Genomic DNA, 27,889 nt, shown 5'->3' on the forward strand with positions numbered 1-27,889 from the left:
TTTGTTTTAATAAAACCTAGTTTGACACCCAAAACCAGGTTTTCAACTTGGTTTTGGGTATCATCCAAACAGTACCTTAAGGGTATGTTTGATGGCTTGTCGAGGATGGGATGAAATGAACAAAAAAGACGGAACATAATGCTGGTTCTGTTGGTTACATACCAACTGTAGCAAGTAAAACATTTATTTAAACCGTATTCAGATGCTGTGTTTCAAATATCTGTTGTTTGATGATGATGTGCAGACAACTTGGACTGTGTCATGGATAACGGGTCAGATTACTTCGTTTTGGATCGTATGACCCAATCTGACCAGCCATATTTGTGTTTTAACATGTTTATTATGGATTTTAACGTCTGATATAGATATCATATTGACTCTAAACACTAAAAAATGTATAAAAATTTGGGTAATTTGAAAAAAATAAGAATTGATATTCTTTTTATATAAATGTTTGTGTCTTATTAGATTGAATACTAGAAAAACACTAATTCAATACCACAAAAAAAAAACAAAAACTCTAGCATTTTCGACCATTTTCAATCAAAGGGCCAAACCAAGGAAGGGGTGGTAGGGGCAAAGGGGGATCCAGGGGGGGCGAGGAGGGGTTCGAGCCCCTTCAAAAGTTTTGAAAAGTTTAGTTTTTGAAATTTTTGAAAAGCCTTGCAAAGTTTTGAAAAGTTTCTAAAGGAGGGCATCACTTTCTAAAGGGGGCATCTCAGATCTTGGCAAAGTTTCTAAAATTTTGAAAAGCCCCTCTTTAAGAAAAAGCTTCTAAGCTTCCCTTTAGTAAGTTTGGCAATTGGCAAAGTTTTGAAAAGCCCCCTTTTAGGGTGCATCACTTCTAAGCTCCCCTTTAGGAAGTTTGCCAATTGCCTAAGTGATGACAAAGTTTCTAGTATTCAAAACTTCCTAAAGGGGGCCATCACTTCTGAAAGTAAGTGAAAATTTTCAAAACTTTGCCATCACTTTCTAAGCTCCCCTTTAAACAAAAAAAATCGATTTTTTTTTGAAAATTTTAGAAAAATTTCAACTGAGTAAGTGATGCCATCCTTTGAAAAGTTTTGAAAATTTTAAGTATTAGAAACCAAAAAAAAAAATTGCCCCATTTTAAGCAAAAAATTTAGAAAATTTTCAACCGAGTAGGTGATGCTCCCATTTGAAAAGTTTCTAAAATTTAAAATATTAGAAACCAATTTTTTTTTGCCCCCATTTAAGCAAAATCCTGGATTCGCCGTTGGGTAGGGGTTCAGGTTGTGGACGGGGAAGAGAGGTGGTGGGAAGTTAGGGAAGACTGTCACCCTTGATAAACCTAGTCGAAAGATGAGGGGGAGGGCATTTTGCAAAACTGGGTTGAAACCCTATTTTGATCCCAAACCAAGTTTTCGGTGTAAAACCTGGTTTGACAACCAAAACCAGGTTTTGAGTGTCATCCAAACAATATCTTAGTGTTTTGAAAATGGACACCCATTCACTAATGTCTTCTCTTAATAGGTCATTATTATGACTGTTAGGATGGTCCTACCTCAATAGTTCATGTCTTTTTAGCTTTCTATATATCTTTTAACTTATGGCCCTATAATTCCAGCACCAACTCCATTCCAATCTCCTCTCCTGTTCCAACTATGCCACAACAAAATGGTGGACAGGGGATTCTACAAAAACCCGGTCTCCGTTCCCGACATCGGATCCCGAACAGAGCCCCAATGATGACTACGAATCCGGAGCAGGTCCTTGTAATGGTATTCTAAATAAATGATTACCATTTTGGCTAAATGATACATTCAAGACCCTAAAATCTTTGAAACTGAAAAATCACGTTAACACATGATCTGGGATCATCCTCTCCCAAGTTTTGATTTCTCGCCGGCTTTTTAGAGAAGACCTTGCCAAACCAAACACATTTATTTATTTTTTTTAAAAGGCAAAGGCGAAATAAAAGTTTTATGTAGATTTTTTGTGGATTAAAATGTAAATATCATGATAAAATTATGATTTTCTCGCAATATTGTTATTTTGTCACATCTCTAACTTTGATCAAAATTTAGTGTTTTTCGCAAGATTTAGTTAAATATTGAGACATTATGGTGAAAATCAACCAATTGCCTAGAACCTTGGTTGCCTAGCAGGAGCAACTATAAACTTAGGGTGCGTTCATGCTTAACTCGTGATGGAGGAAACACAGCACTATGTATAAATAAAGATGTTTGTTTTGAAAATGTTGTCATCACCTCCGTTGTAGTCTAGTTGGTTAGGATACTCGGCTCTCACCCGAGAGACCCGGGTTCAAATCCCGGCAACGGAATTATTTTTTATTTTTTTGTTCACTTTTGAGGTTTTACTGAGAGGCCACATGAAGTCCTATCACTATTTTTTTTTTCATGTTTCTGGAAAAGTTAAAAAATGACGACCGTGAATCTTCTTCCATCACAACTAGACTACAACGGAGGCGCTTTGTTGCCATAGAAAACCTGACCAAGTTCGTGAAATCGGGCATTTAAAATTTGTAATAACAAAGAGTGGTCGAGACCAAGAACTTGGTCACGTCTAACCCGTTGTTCTGACTCTGACTATGTCCCCATTCACTACTTTTTCCTTCCAAGGCAAGGAAGGAGTGGCATGACATTTAAGAAAATTACTGAACTGCCCTTTTATGTGAACCGATGCGTTTACTTGACTCTCATGTCACCATATCACAAGGTTGAAGCCTCTCTCTCTCTCTCTCTCTCTCTCTCTCTCTATATATATATATATATATATATATATATATTTAAAGGCAAGTTGGGGTTTGGCAGACCCCTATAAGTAATACAACTATACCAAACCCTATAAGGTCCGGGTATGGTGACAAATAAGAAGACCTGATTAAAATCCGGGTTTAGATCCAAAGGTCCAATTAATACATGGACCTGGGTATAGTTTGTTAAATTTTATACCAGACCTCAGCCCGACCCAAGTTCCCATTAAGATCCACAAATTTTCAATGTAAAAATGATAAAAAATATTATTTTACCTGATATGGTCCGAGTCTGGTTCATGTAGTTATTATCGAGTTCGAGTACGGTTTTTCTTATAGTAGACCCGAGCCTCAACCCGATAGCATACTAAAAAATTTAGTCCAAGTCTGGTTTGACTTGGGTCCCAAACAAACCCGACCCATTGACACCCCTAACTGCAATGTCTCAACACAAGTGGGGTTCACTAGCAGCTCCTACCAGACAAGGGGGGGGGGGGGGGGGCGGCGTTGGTACAAGTTGGAAGCCTATGAGTGGCATCTCTTGCGGCAAGGTTTAAGCTTGGTGTACTTTCCGGTAAGCCGGAAAAGGAAGCTCAAAGATTTTGCCAACTGGAGGCCAGCCAATGTGCAGTTGGCCGGTGATGAGAGGTATTTCCATAATTTGATTATCCAAAAGAGAAACATCTGTTTAGCATTTAGGGCTTGTTTAGAAACTGATAGCTGCGATTAAAGTTTATGCATTTGGTTGGTGAAAGCATGGTTAAACTAGATGTTCGAAAAAAGTAGCTGAGATGAGAGTTTGGGGATAAACCTTGTGAGACAAAATTTACTGAAATTCCTGTCATGACTTTTCTTTTTCTTTTTTTATGGGGGGATAAACATTATGTGCAAGATTTTCAATAGCCATAAAAGCACTAAATTTTTATTATTTGAAAACTTATATATTTCGTCAAAAGAATAGGGTCCAAGAGATAAATCAATCATGCTAATTCACCTAGATAATCAGATTTGATCAAAATGACTTGTAAGAATGAGATCCCAGTATGACGAAAGGATATCACCTTAGGGAATTGATTCACGATTGGTTCTCATATCGATCTAACCATCCAATTTAATAGTATCGATCTAATTTGATACTGCAGATGTGTTTTGTTAGAGATCATATTTTTTGTTCAACATAAAAAATATATTTTTTGAGTTGTAAAATTTTGGTACAATGTAAGTTGTTGATTTTCTTTAATCTTCTAAAAACTTGTGTACTCATCGCAATCACACTATCCAAATCATTGTTCCATTGTGGTGGTTACCCTTGTAGTCAGCAGAGTAAGCTGAAGGCCCATGATCAAATCCCGCTGGCGCATGGAGACTGCTGCTGCTTTATCATGGTTGGGGCTTGTAAGATTGGGTGGTCGTGTTCTCAACCTAGAGTTTTACCTAGAAGGGAGGTAGGCACATTAAGTGACCCAGTTCTCAGTGAGGATTTTCCTTCATCACAAAAATAAAATAAAAATAAAATCATTGCTCAATTGCAAAACTGCTAAACGCACATTTGTAGGATCTGATCCAATTGTTGTCTCTTAGTAAAAATTGGCACTAACTAGGGAGGGAGATACCAAGCTGCATAAGCCTCTCCTGAGTTAGTAATCGTTTGAACATCGCAAAGTAAAGGGTGAGTACAGCACACAGATAGTAGTCTTTGCACCAAATTGCCTTAGCTAGAGGAAAGGTTAACAAGCCCTGGTCTCGAATTAGGTTCCAAACTTAGCAGGAGTTGAACTCCCTTGAAGCCTCCCACAAAATCCTGTCAGGTTGGCCAAGATCCCATCCATAGTGACAAACTTTTTTATCGGCGAAATCTCATTTGTCAAAAGCTCATGAGAAATGTAAAAAAAAAAATCCATAAATCTCTCATTTTTTCGGCAAAATCTCGGTAATAAAAAATTAAATTAAAAAATATAAAAATATTTTTATAAAAAAATATTAATAACAATTATTTAAAAATAAAAATACATGGTTTTTTCATGATAAATGGCCGTTTAAAATGTAAATATCGCGTTTAAATCACGGTATTAATTTTTTTTGTCATAAATCTCATGATATTTTCATAAATCTCGCGATATTTGTTACAGAGATCCCATCTATGAGTGTGCAGTTATTGAATAGAGTCCATCGACAAAAATGGAGGATAGTCTAATTAACAACTTACAAAAGGGCCTATAGTCCAAATCAAGCAACTTAGCTAGTAAAAATATATACCCTACTAGAGAGCTCCCTACGGTTGTCATGCAATATCCTCCCAATGAGAAGAGAATTATGTAGCCAGGGTCAATTCAACCCAAAATTTGAATGAACGACCATTCTTGAGCACCCACCTACTACCTTTGAGTGATTACATTAACACCTATCTTGAGGCTCTTCCAACCATAAGAGCCTTGAAAGTGAGGTATGTAAAAAGAATCCCAGTGGTTGTATTTCAGATTTATAATGTTCATCCACTGGTTATCATGCTTCTTCATAACATGCCACACTAGCTTAGCCAGACTAAGTAACGCGGTTTAAGTCCACCAGAGAACGAATGCCTAGACCTTCTTTTGGCTTGCAAATGTCACTCCATTTACTAAGATGTGCTTGATATTGTTGATCTGCAGGATCATACCAGACAAAAATGAGTAATAATCTTCTCAAGCTTCTTGATTATTGATCATCTTAGCTTGAAGCAACCCATCCAGTGAGATGGAAAAGCTGTAAACACCGACTGGGTGAGTGTCTCTCCCAGCAATGGAAAAAAGCCTCCCTCCCCACACCTCCAACAGACTGTGTAACTTGGTCAAAAGGAGGCCACCAATTGGGAGACCTTGTAAAAGTGGGAGACTCAAGTATGTTGAAGGAAGAGAACCCTTAATTATTCCAACCACAGATGCCGGTTGATGTGGTTGCGATTTCTATGCAAGTTAAAACAGTACAAAGAAAAAATTATCATTGTTAAACATCATACCAGATTTGGATTCAAAATCCCACATAGTAGTAATGAAGGAAGCTAGTGAGTGACGTGCATCAAGAACAAAGAATAACACATCATAATCGAATAATAAGTGTCCCCAAGGTTTGGATTTAATCTGTACTGACAAAAAAAAACCCATTTATGTTCATCTAATAGCAAGCAATATCCATCACAATCAGGAAGAGGTAGGGGAGAAGTGACCTCCTTGCTGCAAGCCTCTACTGATATAAAATTGCTTCTCAGGTTCATCATTGATTGCCAGTGCACTGAGAAAGAAGGCGAAGACACACAGCATGATACTGTGGACAGTGGATCCACTCCACAAAGCCCAAAGTGAAGTGAATCTTTGCCTCATTCTACGAGTCCGGATAGGGTGCAATATGATTGCACAAAAAATCATGCATTAAGCACACGATCACCCTCCATCAGGTCATGGGCCCCCACACCTGGCAGGCCCTGTCCCAAAGATGGAGGGTACTGATCAGGTGCTTAATGCACAAATATTTGTGCAATCATATTGCACCTGATCTTTTCACCACTCTACTCTATCGCAGGCCTTGGACAAGTCAGTAGTATTGAGCATCACACTAGGCTTCTTATTGTGTCAACCATCTCACGATCAATTAGCATGCTCTCTTAAATGTTCAGGCGCCCTATGAGAAATGCTATCTAATTTTGATAGATGATTCATTGAAGAATACCTCTCATGCATTCCACTATAATTTTTATAAGCCCGTTATAGAGGATTATGATTATGATTATTGATATATCATGTTATATTAAAAAAACTTGTTTATTTATTACTTAATTATTCATGAACTTTGTTATTTTGTTTTTGTTTATATAATATAAAAAATATGAGTCTTGTGGTATGTTCTTAATTGCAAAATATATTTAATATTTTGCATTGTTTTTGTGAGATATGCATGCAATATTATCTATATTAGTTGATGTTTGATGAGGTCTTAATTAGATAGCTCATAGAGATATAAAGGATTCATATATGATTTTATGGTTGTATTTTGTACAATTCATCATTATTTCATGTGATATATTTTTTTAAAAAATTTTAATAATTTTTTAAAAAAATTTTATTAAAAGTTTACGATACGATACAATATGATATAATGTTACTATTGGCCCGACCGATATGACTAACAATACACTACTTATTGACCATTTTTCTGTGTGATTTTTTAACTTGGGAGATTGGAAACGGGTTCTTCTCGGAAATCTAGAGAAAATTCTGAGAGTTACAAAATAAAAGGAATAAACAAAGAATAGATTGAGGGAATTTAGGTAACCCGGCTGTGCACTCTGAGAAGGATTAATTTAAAAAATTGATGGAATTTCGGTACACCACCCATCACTGGTGTAATCCACGAGCGCTGCGTGGGAGCAGGGTAAGGAGACGTTTGAAAATCAAATTACTGAAATAACCCTCAAAAACATTTCCAGGATAAATTGTTCCTTGACTTGATGCAGAGGCATGACTGGGGTAAGTCAAGTTAGGCTCGAGTGAGCTTCAGACTTGGTTACACACGAGCATGCGAAGGACTGTGATTAGTGTGTGCTAAAACGAACTTAAACCAAACCGAGCTGCACAAGGCTAGGTTGGGTCATGACTTAATTCTTTGAACTGGGGACGCCTTTCCAAGTCAGTCTCTGAGCAGAGTCCACATAGAGAATTGTGAAAATTAAGCTCTTGTTCGCTACTCATTTGCCCTTTGACTTTAGGTAAACTTGGATCTCTTGCTCTGACCATGCTAACCATAGATTGAGACATCGTAAAGAGACTGAAATTGAGCTCAATGACAACCCGGTCTGGATCACCGATGCTGGTTTATCCGATTCTCTATCAAGCTGGGTTAGACCAGTTTGCCTTGAATTTTGGCATAAAACATGTGCTCAAGCCCACTGAGCTAGCCCAGTCTAGGGTTTGTAATTACTTTGATGAGTCTTGATTCATTCACAATAGTCAATAGTCAAGGCTCAAGACACAAGAGGCCATTGACCTGGAAAAGAGGGATTTATGTCATTTTTATGTCTATGAGGGCATCTGGCAACCTGGAAAAGAGGGAAATATATACATATATCAAAATTGTATATTTATAAAACTTTATCAGCCGAGCTGGGCTTGGGCTTGACCGGTTAAGCTCAGCTTAAACTCATCCAAGAAAATAAATGAGCCTAGTTTGAGCATGGGTGAACAGGCAATGGAGCTCATATAAGCACAGTAAGCCCAATTAAGCTCGACTGATAAAGTTTTATAAATATACAATTTTGATATATGTATATATTTCGTTAACAAAAGAGACAAAGAGAAGGCGTTATCTCGATCGGTAAGATGTCCTCTTGGATGAAGGTGTTACTTTGAATCTCATTATTACTTCTTTCTTGTTTTCAAAAGAATTTTACGCTGATTTAAAAAAATTCAGCTCGAGCCAAACTGAGCTTGTTTAAAGCTTGACTCAAGTTGATCACGGATGGTGGTTGTTCAAGCTCGGTATCAGCTCGTCCAGCCTAGTTTTTCTATCGAGCCGAGCTAAGACAGCCCAAGCTCGGCTCGTGTGCAGAACTAGTTGAAACTCATAGGTGCAAGTTGTATTCAAGATAGTTAATTTGATAGAGATCAAACTTTGTATCATGATTTTTTTAACAAAAAAAGAGCCTTTTTTGTCATAGAGTTTGGTCAGGTTTTCTATGGCAACAAAGCGCCTCCGTTGTAGTCTAGTTGTGATGGAAGAAGATTCACGGTCGTCATTTTTTAACTTTTCCAGAAACATGAAAAAAAAAATAGTGATAGGACTTCATGTGGCCTCTCAGTAAAACCTCAAAAGTGAACAAAAAAAATAAAAAATAGTTCCGTTGCCGGGACTTGAACCCGGGTCTCTCGGGTGAGAGCCGAGTATCCTAACCAACTAGACTACAACGGAGGTGATGACAACACTTCCAAAAAGTGTAAACTTCTTTATTTAGACATGGTGCTGTGTTTCCTGATCCACCATGAGTTAAGCATGAACGCACCCTAAGCTTATAGTTGTTCCTGTTAGGCAACCAAGGTTCTATGCAATTGGTTGATTGTCACCATAATGTCTTAATATTTAACTAAATCTTGCAAAAAACACTAAATTTCGATAAAAGTTAGAGATGTGACAAAATAACAATATTGCGAGAAAATCATAATTTTATCATGATATTTACATTTTAATCCACAAAAAATCTACATAAAACTTTTATTTCGCCTTTGCATTTTAAAAATAAATAAATAAATGTGTTTGGTTTGGCAAGGTCTTCTCTAAAAAGCCGGAGAAAAATCAAAACTTGGGAGAGGCCGGAGAGACATGATCCCAGATCATGTGTTACGTGATTTTTCAGTTTCAAAGATTTTAGGGTTTTAAATGTATCATTTAGCCAAAATGGTAATCATTTATTTAGAATACCATTACAAGGACCTGCTCCGGATTCGTAGTCATCATTCGGGCTCTGTTCGGGATCCGATGTCGGGAAGGGAGATGGGGTTTTTGTAGAATCCCCTGTCCACCATTTTGTTGTGGCATAGTTGGAACAGGAGAGGAGATTGGAATGGAGTTGGTGCTGGAATTATAGGGTCATAAGTTAAAAGATATAGAGAAAGCTAAAAAGACTTGAACTATTGAGGTAGGACCATCCTAACAGTCATAATAATGACTTATTTAGAGAAGACATTAGTGAATGGGTGTACATGTTCAAAACACTAAGATATTGTCTGGATGACACTCAAAACCTGGTGTCAAACCAGGTTTTACAACGAAAACTTGGTTTGGGAGCAAAATAGAGTTTCAACCTAGTTTTGCAAAATGCCCTCCCCCTCTTTTTTCGATTAGGTTTATCAATCCCCAATTTCCCACCACCTCACTTCCCCGTCCACAACCTGAACCCCTACCCAGTGGAGGATCCAGGATTTTGCTTAAAGGGGGTGCAAAAAAGAAAAAATTCAAAGCTTTTCAAATGGGGGCATCACTTACTCGGTTGAAATTTTTCTAAAATTTTTGCTTAAAATGGGACAAAAAAAATTTGGTTTTTAATACTTAAAAATTTCGAAATTTTTCAAAGGATGGCATCACTTACTCAGTTGAAAATTTTCTAAAAATTTCTTCTTCTTTTTTGCTTAAAGGGGAGTTTAGAAAGTGATGGAAAAGTTTTGAAAAATTTTCACTTACTTTCAGAAGTGTGCCCCCCCTTTAGAAAGTTTTGAATACTAGAAACTTTGCCATCACTTTGGCAATTGGCATACTTCCTAAAGGGGGGGGGGGGTTAAAACTTTGCCAATTGCCAAACTTCCTAAAGGGAAGCTTAGAAACTTTTGCTTAAAGGGGGCTTTTCAAAATTTTAGGAACTTTGCCAAGATCTGAGATGCCCCCTTTTAGGAAGTGATGCCCTCCCTTTAGAAACTGTTCAAAACTTTGCCAAGCTTTTCAAAATCTAAACTTTTCAAAACTTTAGGAGGGGCTCTAGCCCCTCCTCGTCCCACTGATCTGCCCTTGCCCCTACCACCCCTTCCTTGGTCTGGCCATTTGATTGGAAAATGGTTGAAAATGCTAGATTTTTCTTTTTTCAAGTTTTATGGTTAGTGGGCCAGTTTTTTACATTTTTTCTTGATTTATTTACAGCCGTTGATTTTTTAATCACAAAAAAACCTTCACATCGAATTTCAGTGATTCAAAAGTCTATCCCCCAAAAAATATCATGTAGAGCATATAGATTTACTTTAATACGAGCAATAAGATAGTGCTCATTTCAACTCATTGATATAGTATGATCATCCACACACACACACACACACTATATATATATATATATATATATATATATATATATATATATATATATATATATATATATATATATATATATATATATATATATATATATATATATATATATATATATATATATATATAAGCTATTTGAGCGTGGAACAGGTGGATGTGCAATGGCACTCTAGTGTCTGCCCAAATGCCCTCTAGTGTAATAAAGATTTGTAGGATTGAAATCTTACCTTTGAAAACAATGATTTTTATTTGAAAAGATATATTTTTTTTACAAACCAACTGATACAAGGTCAAACTATTTCTCAGCAAGTGGTGAGAAAAGTTGAGCTTCCGAAGCCTTTTTGAACACCTGTGTAATAAGCCAAGAGTGGTGGACATACTCTGGGCTCAAATAAAGCAAGAAATGTATGTGCTAGTCAGTAAAAGTGAGTGAGAAAGCAATTTATGAGAAAATACAAGAGACAAGAGGGAAAGAAATACCTAGGCTCCAAGAAGCCCTAACCCTCGCTCGTTGCACCGGTAAAGTCTCCTCACTGACCCTGAGCAAAAAATCTGGCAATGCTTCACCTCTCAGATTATATACCCTACATGGAAAAGGGCATTCTCAATAGGACATATTGTTATACCAACCTAGTGAAAACAGGATTTCAGAAAAGAGAATTCAAGCTTAGAGGCACGTTCTTAAGATCGCTATCTTTAGAACTTCAATCGCCCCACTCCGGAAATTCCGAAGATGCGAAAAAGGGTTTTGTTACGACTGAGTTCCCAGGATACAACTAGGCTTGAACCTCAAGAGAGTCACTGCTTCGCAAGAACAGATGACCTCTCCCACACATGAACTCTGCAAGCCAAACCGAGAAGAAAGAAAGGTGAAAACTGGAGAGTCAGAAATTCTTATCTCCAAAAGACGAAGATAGAAGATATTTATAACCTTTTAGAGAGGCCAAAACGTTTTGCGATAAATGAGATTAAAGGCCATAAATCTGACAGTTTGAAAATAGGATGAAAGGTACCTGAACGGTCACCCACCTTTGACTGTCAATCAAAGGCCTCCAAAACCGTCCAATAGTCACAAAGCGCCTTAAACTCAATATAAATGCTATTAAAACCTTTCAAACGGCCAGATGTCTCAAAACCGAAAAATCAAAATGGATATTTGCGCCTCATATGCACCTCGCACCGCTGCAAAGTGCACCGCTGCAAAGTGCAAAGTGCAAAGTGCAAAGTGCAAAGTCAAAACGCCACATTGCGCCTCAAGCGCCCTTGCGCACGCGCGCGTGTGCGCGAACGGCGCGTCCGTTGCTGCACGATGCGCAGCAACGTCCGCAATCCACCTAAATACTCAAGGCTTACCAAAGTAAAGAATAGATTACAAACTCTCTATTTAAACCTCTTGAAAAGCTTTTCTCTCTTAGATATGGGACTAAACTTTTCAAAACACTTTTGATAGTAACCATTAATAATTTAAAACTTTCCTAACACATATCACTCAAATAAGCTAGAAAAATTTATTCTTAAGACATAGTAGTAACTTAGAATATTTTCACGTTAGAACGTAAGAAAATCCTAAGCACTCTTTCCTATTTTCCCGACTTGGTGGTCAACCAAGTGGGAAAGGACATAAAAAAACTAGCTAGGAAGGCTAGCAAAAGAGATAACTAACTTAAGAAGAAAGTTAGGAACCAATCTTGTGGGGCCTCTCCCTCGTGGGAAGAAAGTGAAGGTGCAAGGTAAAAGCTACCAAATTTCGGTTCTCACTCGAGCTCAAAGATGTTTAAAAAATGAAGCATATGGGTAGGGATGGCAGTGGACCGGGGCGGGGGACAAGGTCTCTACCCCTGCCCCGTTTCAAAATCCGAATCTCCATCCCCACACGAGGATGGATTTTAACCTCCACCACTGCCTCCATCTTCGTTTCATGTCCTCCATCCCCGATCCAAACGGGGGCAAGGCGAGGCGGGGACCCGTTTCTCCTTGGTCTATAGTCATCCCTTGAAGGATTGGGGAGGGGGCAGGGTGGGGCAAGGCGGGGATGAGACAGGGTGGGGGAAAGTGTAAGTCCATCCCCGCCTCCATCCCCGCACATGGATAGATTTTAACCTTCATCCCTGCCTCCAACCCTGTTTCATGCCCTTCATCCCTGGTCCAAACGGGGCGGGGCCCGTTGTCCCCAAGTCCACTGCCATCCCTACATATGGGGGGTATTTCTAAGCTTTTCATTGAGTAAACCCACAAGTACTGGCGCCAAATTGATTCACTGGAGCCAAATGGCCTGCTGCCAATCCAAATCCCTTGGATCAGGTTATGGATGGACTGGGTTGGATCCAGGTCCAATCTTGACCCAAAGAGCTTGGTGACAGTTAGACACACTAACACCAAGCTGGTGTATAAGACTGGCACCAACCCCAAAAGTGGGTCAGGTTGGATCATATTAGATCCAGATCTAGCCAGACTAACGCCAGATCAAAGCACTGGTGCCAGTTCAGATTGGATTTGGATCTTATAGGTCAGATTGGGTCCAGATCTAGTCAAGATCCAACCAGACTAGCGACAGAGCCTTTATCTGGCACCAATCCAAGTTGGATTTGGGATCACGGGTCAAATTTTGTTCAGATCCAGCCAGACTTGTGCCTAGTGGAGGCACTGCCTCCAGTCCATGTTGCATTTGGGCCTGAGTCAGGTCAGGTCTGATCTATATGGACCCGATCCAAACAAACTAGCACCAATGGGTCACACTGGTGCCATTTCAGATGGATATGGATGCAGGTTGAGTCAGAATCCCAAAATAGTCCACACCTGTTCTAACGCAGTTGTGGTAAAAAGCCTATATCTCAAGATTTACAAATCTATTTGATGAGTGGTTTAATGCATTTGAAAGCTAACATCCTTCGCTACAAACAACATGTTAGTCTCAAAACCAAATTCAATCATTTGAAATGTTAAAATGCTATAAAAATAGACCTTACTTTTTCAAAGAATTTATTTTTAAAACCAAAAACATGTTTTATTCGTCAAGGTGACGCGCACTAATTGCTTCGGGTAGACAAGCAAAGCTCCCCGTTGGTAACCAAAAATATGTTTTGCCTATAACTTTTCACTCAATGTCATGTTGAAGTGGTTTTTGGTTCTTTGAAAAGCTATAAATACTTTTGGTTAAAAGCGGTTGAGGATGGTATTTCTTGTGTTAAAATTTGTTAAAAACTAACTTTCCTTGGAAAAGACCTGAAAACATTTAGAAATATCATTTGAAATGCATTTATCAAATTGGACTTTGAAAATATCCTTTCAAAAATACTTGAATGTGCTTTGTGATCGATTACGATGATAGAAAACTTTTTATAAAAAAAAAATATTTTCTTGATGAATAACAAAGTATAAAATGTTCACACTCTAAATCTCAAGGAATGTGAATGAATGCATACTAATTTTCAACCAGTCATGACCTAACATGATGTCACGAACCAACGATCAAAGATGGTTTGGGGAACCCAAAAAAATTTGAGTGTCATCAAAACTCCTTTTGCAGGAAAAAAGTGTGTTGATCGTTCTCGCAATTAGCGACATATGAACATTCAACTGCCTATTTGATGTTAAGCAGATAGATGTTAACCCCTACTCTCTTTCTCTCTCTCCCCCTACTTTCTTTCTCTCTCTCTCTCTCTTTATATATAGTGCTCGAATATTAGGTGCTTGTGATATGTGCTTGATGGGTTTTTCATGTTTTTTTTTTTTAATTTTAATCATACATATGTGATCTATGTACTTGATTTTATAAGGATCGGCTCTTAAAGTGTTCAAGTTTTTAAAAGAATTTGTACAAATTTTTAAAAATATGATATAAAGTAGATATATAATAAAATCACACAAAAATTAAGGTCATAAATTACATATGTTTAACCAATCATTATTTCCTTTTTTTTTTATCTTTCACAGTATTTAAACGCCTTAACAAAAACAATATCTTCCTATAATGACATCGTCGTTTGTATGTGCTTTGATGTTGAGATAATCAAGTTAATACTCATTCACCTAATGCACAGACGACTTTTCATTATAGATGGTACAGGACAAGTTTCCTAAACATTAGAGACTTCTATTTATGGTTTACAAATGAAGTTTAGTAAGCCCTAAAGTGGTTTGGCGCAGTGGGATGGGACCTAGGCAACTAGGCAGGGGGTCAAGGTTCAAATCCCAAACCTCATGGGTGTTACCCCCTTGTGCAAGCCGAAGCTTGACGACCCTCTGGGGCCAAGAGGTAAGCCCATGGAGTTTTGGACAGCGACCATAAGTATGGCCGGACAAAGTCAGTACAGCTAGGTCTAAAGATGGTCGGGGTTTGTTCATGTAAATATAAAAAAAAAAGTTTCATATTATACAAGCACAGTTGATATGCGATCGAGTACCAATGCAGCTATGGGGTGAATTGACTTAAGCCAACAACTGCGCTAGATACCCTTTTCAAAGAACAGACAGGAATGGTCACTTTAGGTTGCATGTACATGAATTCATTCAATTGGTAATAGCTTATAACCACTCTAGCTTAATTACAAACCAACTGGAATATTAACATTGCAATAATAATCGTACTAATCCAATAATTATGATCTACCCTTATTTCAAAAACAGGAGAGATAAACGTGCTGGTTTAGGTTGCATGCACATTAACACATTCAATTGGGATCTGATGATGCCTTTTTTTCTAACCCCAAGCCAACTATAACTTTAAAGATGCAATGATGGTTCTGTCTCATTGAGAAAGTTCATCCTTCAATGTGCAGATCTATCAAATTCGAGGAAATGGAAAGCAAAATAAGTTTTTTTTTTAATGATAGGAAAAACCACATTAATCTAGTTTTGAATTTCTTAAAAAGAAAATAACTTTTGACCTAGGTTACGCCTAGGGGTGGCAATCGGGTTGGGTTGGCGGGTTGGGTCGGCGGGTCAGCATACCTCAACACGAACCCAACCCGTTTATTAAATGGGTCGGCTGTGGCAAACACGAACCTGACCCATTTATTAAATGGGTAACCCGACACAACCTAGTTAACCCGTTTAATAAACAGGTTAGGTCGGGTAAACGGGTTAGCAGGCGGGTCGGGTTGGCAGGTCGGGTTTGGGTAAACAGGTTGACCTGCCCGCCTAATCTGTTTATTAAACGGGTCATCCGGGTTGGCATACCCCTAACGCAAACCCGACCCATTCAATAAACGGGTTAGGCGGGTCAACCCATTTATTAAACAAGTTAGTTTAAGCCAAACCCGAATCCGCCTAAGAGGCGGGTTGGCGGGTCGGATCAGGTTTTGCCACCCCTAGTTACGCCTTCATCGACTTTATTAGGTGTTATGTATATATCATTCGTACATCTTAACACCATTTTTTTTTCTAAGATTAAGTTGGGGTTAGGCAAACCCCTACTATTTACATCTTGCAAGCAAAATTTCACCTTCTGCAAACCTCACGGTGAAGACAAAATGCCATTGAGAACTTGACCCATTCCACTGGGGAAGATCCTGCAAACGTAAGAATCACTACTTTAAAGTAATAGAGTTAGCTGAGTATTCCATGAGAGGTAAGATGACACTGTAGGTAGACAGTTCTAGTTTTCAAACATGGTTTGTACTTGATATAAATCCACAGGTGTATTCATCATTGCTTGTTTACTAAAAACCATGCTTTGGTTCAGACTCTTTCAACGAGAAAACTTGATTTTCTTTACTTTAAAATTTAGATGCAATGTGAACCATTGATTTTGACATTCTTTTATAAATATGTATTAAAAATATTCTAATCTAATTATGGTTTCTGCTGAATAATCTATAGGAATCACATTTGTAGGGTCTGATTTGTAAAACAAACGATGTGGTTGCACATTCTCCATTATAGAAGCAATCATAGTGATTGTCATAAGTGCTTTTGCGTGGGAATGAGTGTAAGGATCAGGTGCAATGTGATCGTGCACTTTTTGTGTGCTGCTGCACCTGATCACCCTTCATCTTTAAGATACAGCCTGTCAGCTGTAGGGTCCAACAATAGATCAGATACAGCAGCACACTCAAAGTGTAAAATCACTTCGCACCTGATCGCCCTCCTCTGCTGACTGCCTAACCCTGCAGGAGCATGCCTTGGACCTCCTACTGAAAGATCACAAAAAGACCTCTTTCTCTTGGGCTTCTACTACGCCATGGGTCCAACAGCTAATTCGTATAGAGCCTGTATGCATTATATGGACAGAAAGCAAGCGACCAGGATCATTCAATACGACAGTATGAACACGATACCAAGGCAAACCCATGAAAATACCCCTTCATCAAAGAAAAATAGACACTATGTAACTTTATCACATTGAAAAAGACTATGCTATGGACCTCATTCAGTGGATTATCTCTGTGCAAGGGTTCACATTTATTACGTGCCGCTGGTGATAGTAATAATGGAACGATTCCGTTCTGTTCGCAGGAACAAAGAGAAGCAGATTTATTTTATACCCGATAAGTACCAATACGCAATGGGGGGATTGGTCCCATTTTTTTTAAGTGAATCTCTTAGATACTTGTTCAACATTCGAAGGATCCGCTCCGTCCGTAATAATTTTCCCTTTTTCATTCTGTCTTCCTACATGAACCTTCCAATCTATGGTATGGATAAAAAAATATGATAAACAGAAATATCAATATGGGGCCAACAATTTGGTTAAAAGTTTATTATATGACTATCATTTGTCTCAATGGCTAATTAAGTATTCTAAAAGCCCAAGATCTTCTCCTACGCCATGGGTCTCAATGGCCTTCTTGGTTCGGCTTGGCTCGGCTCGGCTTGGCTAGCATAGGCTCATTTTACATATTATATATATATAATTTAAAATTTATCAAGCTTTAAAAAATACTTAAAAAAACCAATTTTTTTTAAGAAAACAAGTCAGCTCATGATTGACTCGGTTCATGAAGAGCAGGGTTGTACCCTTAACAAGCAAAGCCTAAACTGCCCAAGTTGGGCTTGTTCGGCTTGTTTACCTGCCCTAGCACATGGTTAAGATGACGCATGATTATTGGTGCTCTCCCAAATGCGGATGCAAATGGTTCTGATCCGGAACAGCTAAATGTATGGGAATTCAGATTGGAATCAGATCAGAAAGGACAGAAACAGCCAAAAATTGCAAAACCTTCACCATGGATCCGACCCATTTGCATCCCTACTCCCAGATGACAGCACCTTAATGGACAAGGGAGCTAATTGCCAAGGTGATCAGGTGCAGTTGATCATCCAATATTGGCTACAAACCCACCCAGAACGGCTTGACACCTTAGGAATATGTAGCAGCAATCACCACTTCTTTTAACTGTCATGAATAATCAAGCAACAATGCTAGTACAGTTTTTGATCATTGATCAGTCACCTAAAAGCTCCAGCCCAGATCACTAGGGGATGCTCAAACACACCCTTAGCCACTACCCAACCAGCAGACAAAGATGCCCAGCATGTGCAGTGTAAAATATGAGAGAGAGAGAGAGAGTAATTGTCTTTTTTAACTGTTAAAGATTAAAGCATCGTGTCAATACCAACTACAGTAAACATTGAATTCAATCCAAGGTACGGGACCCTCAGAAAATAAATAAATGAATAAACAATAATTGAAAAACAAAACAAACAAACAAACACGAATAATTAACAAGGGGGGTTGGTCTCCAAAAGGACATTAAATCTCAAGTATTCCCAACCCATCACACTCAATGCACCCACCACCCACGACTGCTACAAGCCTCATTTATTTAAAAACTGTACCCGCTGTCTCTGACACAATCAGACCACCAAAACACCTCCTCCTCTCTCTCTCTTTCTTATATATATATATATAGAGAGAGAGAGAGAGAGAGAGAGTAATGAGTAGATGCTAAACTGCGTGTTAAATAGGGTTTTAAGAATTTTTTATTTTATTTTTAAATTATAACCGTACAGATATAGTGATCTTGAATAGTTTGATTCCAACACATGGGTGGGTTTTTATAAAGTTCAAAAAATCAACTGTCCAAAATTTTTAAAAGAAAATTCTGGCACCAATCATCATTTTTTTTCATCGAAAAGACATGATCCAAGTGGATTCTTAGTAAATCTATCATGCCCAACACATTTATAAGGCTGAAACCGCATAAAAAGCATCGGAGAAGCTGAAAACCCCAATTTAACACTAAATGGGTTCAGCACAGACCCATTACTCTCTCTCTATATATATATAATAGTCATGTGCTAAATATATGCTACTAGATTTTCGGTATTTTTTTTTTCAAAATTCTAACTTAAAGACATTTTCGGCATGATTGAGATGGTTGGTTCATACATTTTGGATGGGAAAACAGCTTATTTGGAGCTTTGCAGAATTTATAAAATTTTCAAGTCATTGATTTTTGAAACCTTATAAAAATCTATCCATGCATCCTAATCAAATTCTCCAATAAGTTATTCTTATAAAAACAAATATATATATCACATTTGTATTGTCAAAATTTTGAAAAAAACATTGAAAATCCAATAGCATGATTAATTTAGGTTTCGTTTTATATATATATATATATATATATATAGAGAGAGAGAGAGAGAGAATGTGTTGTTCTAGACATTTTATCTCTCAAATCATTTCAAGGCCTTTAAAAAATGCACCTATATGTGTTTTTTTACTTAATCCAAACCTATAAATGTGTCTCATTACATATTCACTAAGAACCATACTTTGAATAAAATAAATTTAACAAGAAATCTTGATTTTTAGTTAATCAAGTTTTTAGAGTAATATAAAATTATTTTTATGGAGCTAGAAACACGTAAACCTAAAAAATGTTTAAACTAATTAAAAAACACACACAAATATGTTTTTTAAAAGAGTCGGGGACGGTCTAAAACTTATATATATAAGATTTTTTTTTCTTAGTTAGGCTCCAAGTTAAGTCCCGGTCCCGGCCAAAAACAAACATGCAAGTGATTTTTGCTTAATCTAAATCAATAGATGTCTTCATCATAATTTACTTAGTAATTAACATGCATTTAATTAGGTATTTTTCATGCATATATGTGTTTTTTAAAGTGAAGAATCAACTAAACAATTGTGAACACCTCTAGAGGTTCAAATTCAATAAAAAAACATATACAACCACGTTTCTAGACAATACCTAATTTGGGACCTAACAAAAAATGGAGCCTAACTAGAACATCTCTCTCTCTCTCTCTCTCTATATATATATATATATATATATATATATATATATATATGAGAACTAGAAATATCGGTATATTTTCAACACTTTTTTTTGCAAATCCAACCACATGGATGTGCTTGGCATGATGAATTTGCTAGGAATCAATCATTGGATAGTGTATTTTCGATGAAAAATGTGATTTTTGAATGCTTGAATATTTGTGAAGATTATCAACCATTAATTTTATATATTTTAAAAAATCTGATTTATGCATCAAAATCAAGATTCAAGAGCGGGCTCTTATAAAACCAAGAATGTAGATCACATTTGTACTGATAGATTCAAGGAAAAATAAAAAGGATCATGAAAAACATGGTTCACACATTATTTCTCATATTCTAGTGACCAATATATATAGGAAAGGAGGACCCTTCAACCAAAAGAAGGTCCAAACTCTACTGCTGATAGAAATGGACAATCTTTCTTCTCTAACGATCAAGATTTTCATTGATCAAACTTTATATAATGGATTTTTATGATTCATTTAGTGAGCAACATGTTTTGGATTATAAATTTTTAATGTTAAGAAGCATTTTTTAAAGCACTAAAAATCAACGACCCACAATACTTTGTATAGTAAAGTTCTTAAATACATTGTGGGCTATGGATTTTTCATGTTTGGAAAAACATGCCTATATGTCAGTAAAGTTTCATGTAAAGCATATATATTACTAAATAAATTATAAATAACAAATATATGAGATCCAATCAATGAGATTCTCAAGCATTGGAGGAGAGTTTTCTGATCGTCATTGGTTGGACACTCCCATAGAGAGAGAGTAGGTGTTTGCGATACATGCTTGATGGGTTTGTATGCTCTTTTGGTGTATTTTTTGCAGTTTTGAGCCTATAAATATGTTGGGCATGATCGATTTACAAAAAATCCACACCTGGATCATGTATTTTCAATGAAAAAAATGATACTGGATGATATCTCATTCAGCTACCACTCAACCTTGTCCCCAAGGTGGTGGAGGTCACATAGTTCTGGGTTCGCAGTTTACCGACCAGGGGCATGAGATGGAATACCAATCAACATTAGTCCCCCATCAAGGTCGGTTGAATTGCATGTTGAACAGAGAATTTAGCCTCATCTACAAGTCTCAAGGTCTAGCTAGTCCTCCACAATCCATAACTCAGTTATGCGAGTTAAATAGGCTGGTTTGGCAACGTGGGTCCCACCAAGGCCCATCACACTGAGGCCACCCTAGGTGAGTCATCTAAGCACCGACTAAGGTCATTTTCGTAAAAGCATTGGTTTATGGCAGCAGTGTGTTGACCAGAAGGCAGAATATAGCCGTTAAAGCCAAGTTTGAATAAAGAATGAGACCTGCTGTGACTGTTCTGCGGTTGAAAACTATAACTGCAGAAGGACCTTGGACGGTCTGGGCATGGTAGAAAACGATGCCTATACAGACACACCCCCATATGAGAAAAAAGGCAAAAAGAACACCAATAGGGACCGCAAACACCAAACAGATGAAAGATGGCAGAGAAATCTCAAAACTTTTTTTATTTCATAGGATTTGCAGCTGCTGCTGCAACATATCATCATCCTCTTCACTGGCCAGCACTCAATAAACAAACAAAATTTTGAATAGCAGAATTAAATTTATCATGGATTTCAATATGTATATCAATATATACATGTACACATTTCTCCACCAACCAACCAACCAATCTCTCTCTCTCTCTCTCTCTCTCTCTCTCTACAGCCAAGTAATGGTACATAGTCTCACTCAACTTCTCAAGATGATGAGTGGGCACAAGGATAAGCGCTGATCTCATGGAAAAGAAAAGAAAAACGGACAAGGTGAAAAAATAAACGCAGTGGGAGTGAAATGAAAAGAACGGTAAGGCTGAATGGAAAATCTTGATCTTTCAGTTCTGGCCTTGAATCTAAGAATTATTGAGCATCTAGCTGCGCTTGTGACAAGATGTATAACTTAAGAATTTTGCCAAGGGATGAGGGGAAGAATGAAAAATAAATGAGTGAATTTTCTAGAGACTGTAATGCCGGACCGAATACTCCAATACCTGCTGGCTTGGGCAGACCATTTCCTTCACTCTGCTTCCGTTCTTGTAGATTTTGAAGGTAGGAACGACCCTCACATTCTCTGATCTGGCAACTGCTGGACTCTCATCAACATCCACCTTTATTGCATGAAGACAATAACATAGTAAGCAAGAAAAATTGAAATCCTGAAACAAGATAGGGAACTCAACAGAAACTATGTAGCACTGCATAAAAGGAGATCAACCATGAACATGCACAAGCTCTGCTTTTTGAGAGTCTCTTACAGGGCTTTCAACCTACCTTGAGGAAATTAACAGATGGGTACCGAACACAAAGTGTGCCCACAAATGGAGACATCTGCTCAGATTGCTGGTTTAAGCGTCCCTTGAAATGCACCACTGAAACTCCTGGAAATGAGTTGAAAAGGGAATACATGTCATGACAATAAGCATGCTGCACGATGATACCTGTTGAACAATTTTATGCTTTGTCTAGCCATCGTTTTGATGTTGAGAAAAAAATAGATCAGAAATTCAAGCTAACACTAATTTCTTTGGATCATTTTGAAATAGTAAAAAACTTAAAGGAGGTGGGAAAATTCTGACAGCTCTTGATTCAAGTTTCCCAAAGGCATCAGAAAACTTTTATCTCAGGGAAACTTGCAATCAGTTAATTGCTGACAGATTATCAGAGAGGTATATAATCCTAATGTTTCAAGGTAAAGAATTTCATTGCAGATTCGTACAAAAACAAAAACAAGTTATTCTGTTTTCTTCATTCATATTCACCAAAAAAGTCAATAAGAACTATTGCAAATTAGAGTTCCACATTATTTGGTGGGATACCTTTTTTGTTACTGATATGAATACTAGCCTTCCAAGTACAAACATAAACTTTCAGACGATACACCACATGATTGTTCAGAAATTTGCGCTAAAAGAGCTCAAATTACATGTAGGGCATCTTAGTTCAGTTAAGAAGTTCTGATTTATGCCCCTAGATTTTCCCAGTTTGTCAAGTGAAGCAGTGTTCAAAGTCCATTAACAGACTTAAAAAATATTTACTTAACAACAACCAAGAAAGCTGCCTGTCAGAAGAACTATGACATAAGCTTCATTTGGATGTTCATCCATAGCTTAAAGATATTACTAATCATTCAAAAGTTTAGAGATTACGATGTTCATATCCTAGTAAACAAGGAAGAAGGAATTGTGTAAAATATGTATGATGCAAAGCACACCTACCAGGTGAAGAAATCACTGATCTGAATTGATCAGTGTCAGAAATCTCTTCCACTTCACCTCCAAATTTCATGTTGCAGACTTCCTCACCTCTCGACTTTTTCAGTGCAACTTGGGCATAAAACAATGCTTCTGCTACCTCACTGTCATCTGGCAATTCTTTCCTCAAAACTTCATAATCCTGAACTGCTTCCAACCATCGCTCCAACTGCAACCCACACAACCAGACCCCATGAATGCATCACCATCAAACTTGACTCGTAATCATGCAAGTGATGCAGCATTTCAGTACTATAGACAGAATGAACTACTCAACCAAGATAGTATGCATGCAGTCACTCAAAGCTGCCCTAGTATCTTTAGGTGGAAGATAACACTGGTCTCTAACTAATGATGGAGAAATTACTAAGCAGTCAAGTCCTTAAGTGTTTCAAGATGAAACAATCCAAATATCCCAATAGCAATCCACTGAACTTGCGATGACTTGGAGCTGATCTCTTGTTCCAAACAATGTACAAAAGAGAGAACAGGCAAATAATAGAAGACAAGAAAATACCTTGCTGTTGGAAGCAGCTCGTCGAAGAAGGGCTTTGGTGTAATTGGGCTGAATTCTCAAAGCTTGATTACAATCATCAATTGACCGTTCCCACTGCCCAAGCTTTGACCTACAAGCTGCTCTGTTGCAGTATAGGACAGGATTGGATGGATCATACTCCAAACCTTCACCATACGCCGAGCAGGCCTCAGCAAACTTTCCAGCATTGAAAAGATCATTCCCTCTTGCTCGAACTCTGGCCACAGCTCTCACCTTGCTCAACACTACTGAAATTTCATGGCTTTGCGGATCCAAATGCCCAGCTTTTTCAGCAGCTGAAACAGCATTCTCGAACCTGCAACAGATATACAATGTGCTCTAAACACTGGGAATCATAAAACTAAAGCAAGAGCTTATGATCTAAAACACACCTTCCTAATGACATCTCGATCTGTGCACAGACAAAAAACAGGTAAGAATCACCACTCATCCCAAAGAACTTGGTCTGCGAACAGGAAGCTGGGGGTGATTCAAACTTGGGTATACTAGATAGAGCTGAATCTGCTTCATCCAGACGATGAAGTTTGAGCAGAGCTTCAGCTCTGGATGCAAATAGCTGCAAATACAACATGTTTCATATAAATACACCGTTTCTTTGTTTCTATGGGAAAATTATTTGAAATATCATTCTAGAGAGAATTTTACTTGAGGAGAAGACTCTGCTCCAGCAGCAATGGCTGCTTCGCCTTCTCGCAAAGCACTCTTCCAGTCACCAATTTTCTGGGCATCAGCACATCTGTTTAGATGCCTCTCTATGGTCTGCAGTTTTTGCAGCTCCCCTGGGTCTGGTTGATGACCAAAATAATAAAGATGACTTCTTGCATTTTCCACTTGTCCTAATCTGCATAAGGAATAACATAAAATAAACAAATTGACCCACATACTAGAATAGTCTTAATGCAATTAATAAACACTTCAAGCAAAACAAATGTTGCAATTACGTAGACGTTTCAGAAAACAAAAGCACGAGGCGCAGGGTATGAAGCCATAAGCTATTGTAAGCAAAATCCATTCAAAACGGCTAAGAATGATAAAATTCACTGCCCAAAAGCAAACCGGATAAAAAGTCCAGATGAACTGCATTAAAAAATGAAGCTAAAGTCATGTATTAAAAAAGAAACAAATCGACTAGGAGGAAGAAGGCCCCATCACAATATCAATCAACCACCATGCTCAACAAGGAAAGATTAATGAAAACCAGACTTACTCAAGCAACTCAATAGCGAGAGCCTGGAACCAGAACTTCCGAACCAATCTCAGCTGAAGTTATAGAAAATTTCAACAAAAGACATGAGCACCAATAATAAAGCCATGACCATGAATTGAAACCAGCGAGAACAGCTAAATGACAGAGATAATTTCAACCTATAACAGCAACATACTGCTATTTGAAATCAATCAAACCAATTGGCAAACTTAGATCCAGAGCAGTGGAAGGAAATTATTAAAAATCAGTCCATCTTATAAAACACAATTACGAAACCAAATTCCTAGAATCAAATTCAAATGATTGTGTTTAAACAAGAACAATAGCAAAACCAGTGCACTTTAACTAAATCATGAAACAAAAAGAGGTTGACATCCGGCAAATGACTGGACGTGCACAGAATAAACAAAACATATTTCACATAAAAGACTCGATCCAGGATCGACAATTCTCCCAACAAAACTTATGAGTTAACCATAACACAATTCCTACAGTAAAGATATAAATAATTTTAATGCTCAAATACATATTTCTCCAACTGTGAGTACCACCAAAAACACTATAAACGACAAGATTTGCAGCGACAAAGCACAAAACTCTTACCAAAACATTGAGTATTCAAGAAATAAAGATGGATTAATTCTTTCTATAGGAAGAAAAGAAAGAAACATTCAATTACTTATCTGGACCAATTAAAGAAAAAAATCAAGAAATAACCAGAACAGAGAAAAAAAATTCACCTGAGATACCATGCGACCAGCCTCTGGTGCGCCCTCCCATAGTTTGGATCCAGTCGGATCACCTCCTCGCACTCACGGATTGCCTCCATCAACCTCCCCAGCGCTGCGAGCGCTGCTGCCCGGTTACTCCGGCAAGCAGCATTCTCCGGCGAGATCTCTATCGCCTGGTCATAGAGGCACAGCGCCTCCGCGAAATGCCCCTTCTTGTACTGCTCGTTCCCTGCCTTCTTCACCTCCTCCGGGTCGCCACTTTCGATTGCCTGCCGCACCATCACCGATTCCCTGGAAAGCTGGATATTCCCCGACCTCGGAGAGTCACCGTGCCTCCCACCACCCCGCATTACGCTTCCATGCCCATAATTCCCCATCCCAGAACCCAGCACGTCGCTTCGCCCCATCTTCGCCGGTGTCACCGGTGAGCTGCTCCTCACTGGATTCCCCGACTGGATCAGCAGCCCAGTCGCCGCTGGACCGACCTGCCTCCTTGCGCAGGCCAACTCCGGCGGGGTATCCGCTGCCGTAGCAGCTCCGAAGATGTTCCCCGTCCGAACAGATCTACCGGAGTTGCGCACGCTCTCAGCAGTAGGGCTGCTGCCACCGCCACCGCCGGAGCTGCCACTGCTCCCGGCGGAGAGCTCGCCGGAGTTGCTGTTGCTGGCCTTCCTGGGAGGTGGGGCTCCGGAGGAGCCAGAAGAGCTGGTGGTGGCGCCGCCGCCGGGGTGGGAATGCGTCAGGAGTGGGGACACCGGTGAGCCGAGGCTGAGGTCAACGGAGTTGGGCTTGTTGGAGAGCGCGACGCGGAAGTCGTCCGGTAGGGCTTCGAGGCCCAGCTCCCTCGGTGGCGGTGGTGGCGGCGGAGTCGTCGCCCTCCTCTGGTTTGCCGGCGGCCGTCGTGGTCTCTGGTCACCGGAGTGCGACATCTCAACCCTCTCCCCCCACGACAATGAACCAAATTAAGCAAAAACAAAATCCAAACTTCTCTCAGGAAAGAGAAAACCTCTCTCTCCTCAGATCAAGAATCTGTAGTGCGAGAGAGACGACGAGGACGAAGATTTAGCCCGACGCCTCCGAGAGAGAGAGAGAGAGTACCAGTCCGAGTAGAGAGAGAAACCAAAGGAGGCTAAACCAGAGAAAAGGAGAGAAGGGGAAAAAAAGAGAAATGGGAGGAAATTGAGTATCTATAGAAAACCAAAAAATGCAACGAACAACAAAATCAAAAAATGAAAAACAGAAAAAGAGGGAGAGCGGTCTCGCTTCTGCTACTTCACAGAGACCAGTCTCCTCTCTCTCTCTGTCCTCCATCTAATTTATTAAATATTCAAATTAATTATATTTTTACCCTTTTGAGTTATTTTTGGGGAAAAAACCCTCATCTCCCTTAGTAAATTCATAATGACGAAGGTATCCCTCGCGGTAGTTTTCCATTGTCAACTCGAGGGACATGTTCGTCTTTTCCTGCAAACAAAGTTTATTAGGCGACGATGGGGTTTGCCTTCCACGTTGACGGGGCTCCCCGATTGATCCGATCCGGAAAATTCCGATACGAATCTCGAGTCGAATCGATTCGCTCGTCCCTTAGATTACCAGAATGCCCCTCCCTTCGCGTGCGTGTGTGTCAGTGTACTGTGCATATATCAGACAAGATGATTCGAAGCTGGCCTCTCGGATAATGACTAAAATATTCCTGGAGGAGATTTTATTGTCTTCCACATATATGCAATTCGTAGCTTGATTTGCGGTGACTGCTTTAGGGTGGTTTAGTCATTTGCTCAAGAAACGGGATGGGACGGCATGGGCGTATTCGTCCTTTTCTGAAAGACTGGACTTTTCTTGGTAACATTTTTGTGCTCCTGGTGCGTTCAATCAGGGTCCGAACCCGGGAAGGATTTTTCAACCCCCTGAAATGTCAAAAATACCCTTGCATAGTGCAGGGATCTGGCACACACGGGGCATCTGTTGTGGGTATTTTCGTCCTATGAAAAAAACCACAGAAAAGTCGAGAGTACCGCGAGGGGTAGTTTTGACATTTAGTTTGTTTATCAAACTACAAAGCGCGCCTTCCCCTCCCCCACTGTCAAGGTCTGCGACCCGAGAACGATTTGTTTGCAATAAAATGACGTAATTACCCTCAATTCAAACTTAGTCAATTCCCCGCGCAGGTAAAAAAAATACTTCCTTCGAATTGCCCCGATGGAATCCGTTAGGTCGAAACTACCCTCAATCTTAACGGTATTCACACTATTCCGAACCGTCTGATACATCGCCCTTCATTTTCATACAATTTACAACTTT

At 38.8% G+C, this 27,889-nt stretch overlaps 1 protein-coding gene and 2 non-coding genes across 3 annotated transcripts; 1 reads left to right on the forward strand and 2 right to left on the reverse strand.

Annotated features, from left to right (window-relative positions):
* Positions 1 to 2,232: 2,232 nt before the first annotated feature.
* Positions 2,233 to 2,305, forward strand: TRNAE-CUC (transfer RNA glutamic acid (anticodon CUC)). The gene has a single exon. It is a non-coding gene; the product is annotated as a tRNA-Glu (tRNA).
* A 6,296-nt stretch (positions 2,306 to 8,601) lies between these two features.
* On the reverse strand, positions 8,602 to 8,674 carry TRNAE-CUC (transfer RNA glutamic acid (anticodon CUC)). Its single transcript has one exon. It is a non-coding gene; the product is annotated as a tRNA-Glu (tRNA).
* A 12,714-nt stretch (positions 8,675 to 21,388) lies between these two features.
* On the reverse strand, positions 21,389 to 26,879 carry LOC149814301 (TPR repeat-containing thioredoxin TTL1-like). Its single transcript, XM_089990241.1, has 7 exons — positions 25,598 to 26,879; positions 24,296 to 24,491; positions 24,022 to 24,206; positions 23,612 to 23,945; positions 23,059 to 23,263; positions 22,115 to 22,221; positions 21,389 to 21,951 (listed from the first exon to the last, which is right to left on the reverse strand). Exons 1-7 carry the CDS (start codon positions 26,515 to 26,517, stop codon positions 21,799 to 21,801), a joined length of 2,100 nt encoding a protein of 699 aa, XP_089846367.1. The 5' UTR covers positions 26,518 to 26,879; the 3' UTR covers positions 21,389 to 21,798.
* Positions 26,880 to 27,889: the final 1,010 nt, after the last annotated feature.

Source organism: Nuphar pumila, chromosome 15 (assembly GCF_984573655.1).
Source record: "Nuphar pumila chromosome 15, dmNupPumi1.hap1.1, whole genome shotgun sequence".
Lineage (NCBI taxonomy): Eukaryota > Viridiplantae > Streptophyta > Magnoliopsida > Nymphaeales > Nymphaeaceae > Nuphar > Nuphar pumila.

What these genes read in the sequence shown, in the direction of transcription:
- LOC149814301 (XM_089990241.1), bottom strand. Translation starts at nt 26,517, where the DNA reads ATGTCGCACTCCGGTGACCAGAGACCACGACGGCCGCCGGCAAACCAG. An exon ending in GAGCAGAGTCTTCTCCTCAA is followed by an intron (nt 24,207 to 24,295) that starts GTAAAATTCTCT and finishes TTGTATTTGCAG; the next exon opens with CTATTTGCATCCAGAGCTGA. An exon ending in GAGCTGCTTCCAACAGCAAG is followed by an intron (nt 23,264 to 23,611) that starts GTATTTTCTTGT and finishes TGTGGGTTGCAG; the next exon opens with TTGGAGCGATGGTTGGAAGC.